Source organism: Rhinopithecus bieti, unplaced genomic scaffold (genome assembly GCF_001698545.2).
Source record: "Rhinopithecus bieti isolate Rb0 unplaced genomic scaffold, ASM169854v2 scaffold_12070, whole genome shotgun sequence".
NCBI classification, from domain to species: domain Eukaryota; kingdom Metazoa; phylum Chordata; class Mammalia; order Primates; family Cercopithecidae; genus Rhinopithecus; species Rhinopithecus bieti.
Window position 1 is genome coordinate 2,578,525 of NW_016807449.1, and position 3,497 is coordinate 2,582,021.

General features: G+C 58.3%; 1 protein-coding gene across 2 annotated transcripts in view; it reads right to left on the reverse strand.

The window, feature by feature from the left end:
* The window catches only part of LOC108535847 (transient receptor potential cation channel subfamily M member 4), a 36,399-nt gene that overhangs the window by 21,669 nt on the left and 11,233 nt on the right, over positions 1 to 3,497 (reverse strand). For both annotated transcript variants that reach the window (XM_017882237.1, XM_017882238.1), the window contains 4 exons: positions 2,189 to 2,363; positions 1,299 to 1,479; positions 971 to 1,134; positions 453 to 636 (listed from right to left, as the gene is read on the reverse strand). In XM_017882237.1, the coding sequence (XP_017737726.1) occupies positions 453 to 636; positions 971 to 1,134; positions 1,299 to 1,479; positions 2,189 to 2,363 (704 nt within the window). The remainder of the gene's footprint in view (positions 1 to 452; positions 637 to 970; positions 1,135 to 1,298; positions 1,480 to 2,188; positions 2,364 to 3,497) is intronic.

The following is a 3,497-nucleotide window of genomic DNA, read 5'->3' on the forward strand; positions in this document are numbered from 1 at the left end:
TTTGTTTGTTTTTAATTAATTTTTTTTTTTGAGACGGAGTCTTGCTCTGTCGCTCAGGCTGGAGTGCGGTGGCGCGATCTCACTCACTGCAAGCTCCGCCTCCCGGGTTCACGCCATTCTCCTGCCTCAGCCTCCCGAGTAGCTGGGACTACAGGCACCCGCCACCACGCCCGGCTAATTTTTTGTATTTTAGTAGAGACAGGGTTTCACCGTGTTAGCCAGGATGGTCTCGATCTCCTGACCTCGTGATCCACCTGCCTCGGCTTCCCAAAGTGCTGGGATTACAGGCGTGAGCCACCGCGCCCGGCCTCAGAGGTTTTTAAAAACATGAATAATGATGGGGAAAGACACTTAACCATAGGTAATTCCCCAAATTTCGGCCAGACCAAACTACTAGGATCTTGAGCACTGGGGTCGTGGGTTGTGGGTCACGGGTTCAAGAAGCCACTCACCTCCCACGCCCGTCTTCTGCTGTGAGATGTAGGACTCCAGGCGCAAGCGGAAGCGGCTCTCGCCCCCCAGGCGGCAGTGCGTGCCATCGTCCACTAGGAAGAAGGCCGAGTAGTTGTAGTCCAGGGGAAACTGGACCCCGTCCTCCGGGTCGCCATGCCACCGGTACCTCGCAGGGAACGAGCCCTAGGGGAAAAATGGCCAGACCAGGGCGTCTCCTCATCAGGGCCAGGACAGACACAAGCCCCTCCTCCTCCCTCAGACCCAGGGGTCCGGGCCCCTCCTCCTCCCTCAGACCCAGGGGTCCGGGCCCCTCCTCCTCCCTCAGACCCAGGAGTCCAGATCCCCAGCCCCTCCTCCCTCAGACCCAGGAGTCCAGATCGCCAGCCCCTCCTCCCTCAGACCCAGGCCCCCAGCCCCTCCTCCCTCAGACCCAGGAATCCGGGCCCCCAGCCTCTCCTTCCTCAGACTTCAGGAACCCAGGCCTCCAGTCCCTTTTTTCCAAGTCCCTGGGTTGTACCTTGGGGTTGGTGAGGGTGTCTCTATTCCGGACCACACCCCAGGGGGCCACGCCCATGGCCACCACCTTGGTGCCCCCAGTGCTGGCTGTCTGATGGTCCCGCACAGCCACACCAACATGCCGGCCGATGCCCGTGTGCAGACCCCCAGTGACAATCCAGGCTCCTACGCAGACGCCGAGGAACACGCAGAGGCAGAGGGAGAAAAACCGAGAGTAAGACAGAGGCACACACACAGAGACTGGGTGGCGGGGGAGGCCACCCAGAGTCGTGGGGGAGATGGCAGGCAGGCCAAGGCCCGGGAGACAGCCCCCACCCACCCTCGGTCACCTGTGCTCTGAGCAGCCCGCACCAGCCCACGACGCAGCAGGTCCTGCAGCCAGGTCTGGAGGACGGGGCCCCCCGACCCCCCCAGCACTGACACCACCAGGTTCGGGGCACGGAAACCCCACGTGCGTGTGACCAGACTATAAACTGTAGCTGGATCCGTTCGGTCAGAGAGCCGGAGGAACTGTGGACACATGGAAGCGGGGGACACAGGGAGGGGGACAGAGACCCAGAGAGAGAAAGAGACAGACTCAAGAGAGAGAGGGACAGAGACCCAGAGAGATGTGGACAGAGACCCGGAGAGATGTGGACAGAGACCCGGAGAGATGGGGACAGAAACCCAGAGAGACAGGACAGAGACCCAGAGAGACAGGGATAGAGACCCAAGAGAGAGGGAGACAGAGACCCAGATGAGGGGGACAGAGACCCAGAAAGAGAGAGAGACAGAGACTCAAGAGAGAAAGGGACAGAGACCCAGAGACAGAGAGACAGAGATCCAGAGGGAGGGGGACAGAGACACACAGAGAGAGAGACAGAGACCCAGAGAGAGAGGGGGACAGAGACCCAGAGAGAGAGGGAGACAGAGATCCAGAGGGAGGGGACAGAGACACACAGAGAGAGAGAGATAGAAACCAGAGACAGAGGGGACAGAGACCCAGAGAGAGAGGGGGATAGAGATCCAGAGAGAGGGACACAGAGACAGAGGGAGACAGAGACACAGAGAGAAGGAGACCACCTCAGAGAGAAGACAGGTGGGGCAGAGGGGACACACAGAGCAAAGACAAGGATGGGCGGAGAGGACCAGCGTTCAGCGCGGGCGTCCCGGCTCCACTGTGGAGCCCCGAGCATGCAGCCCCTGGTGCCCGGGCCCTGCCCACACAGGCCTGCCTCACGTTGCTGTGCTTGCGGCCGGCCCCCGTGAAGTCCAGCTCTCCGTAGGCATCAGTGGGCTTCTCCGTGGTGTGTGCATCGCTGTCCCACACGGTCACCACGGCCGCCCCGAAGGCATCCTCCATGGCCACTGCAGGGTGGGCGGTCCGGGGGCGCCCACACTGGCACAAGGTCCCTCTGGGGGTGCGAGGGCGGAGCGTGAACCCAGGGCTGCCCCCCGACCCCAGCATCCGGTCGGTGTGTTCATGCTTCTGGAGAGGGGCTGTTGACACTGACCCCGCACCCGCAGAGGCAGTCAGAGTCCACGCTACCCCTGGCCCTGGCTCTGATCGCCTCAGGGAGAGACTGGAGCCGAAGACAGTCCCCCTTCCCCATGGGAAGGAAGCCAGTGAGTCCAGAAAGCCTGAGCAGGAAGAGGTGGGTCACCATCATCTGCGGAGCCTCAAGTGCAAAGGCAGAGGGCCACTGGGGGTATCCTCGCTGTGCCCCCATCCAAACACAAGATGTTCACCATGAGAAAGGACATCCAGAGGGTAACTTAGGGACAGCCCACGTGCTAGGGGCTGACGCGGCTGTGTGACTTTGGGCGAGCGGCTTCACCTCTCTGAGCCTAGATTTCCTCCTCTAATGAAAAGACAGTAATAGCGCAGCCTCCTCCACGGAGCTATGAGGAGCCAGGGAAAGAACGCAGTGTTTCCTGAAATGGGGCTCGCATACCAGTCCCAGCCAGAGGCAACGCGACACGAACTTCACACGGAGCTTAAAATAACCTTGAATAACGCAGTGAGAAAGTCATTCCTTTTTCAGTTCTCCTGACGACTGTCAAGGAGAGAGGCTCAGCTGGGTGCTGGAATATTTTTGAATGCCTAACCCTTTGCTACTCTTTTGAACGAGAAAAGCAGGCCTCGGGCTCAAAAAGTGGAGCTGGCAACAGCCACCTAGCAAGTAGGGAAACACCTTTGTTTGCTTTTCATTGTATTTGGCTTCTGTGTGGCTTGCTTATTCCTCTCTGTGCCAAATGGAACAGGTTTTCCATTTATGGTGATCACATATAAAACTTTCCCCCACCTAAAAAAATGCACAAGTCTCTCTTGCTATCTGAAGGTGATTGGCACCAGAGTAAGTAACAGGTTTGGAGAATGAGAATTTCATTTGAAAATGTAGGGTCGGGTGCTATGGCTCATGCCTGTAATCCTAGTACTTTGGGAGGCTGAGGCCAGAGGATCGCCTGAACCCAGGAGTTCGAGACCAGCTGTGCAATATAGTGAGACCACCCTATCTCTAAAAAAAAAAAAAAAAAAAAAAAAAAAA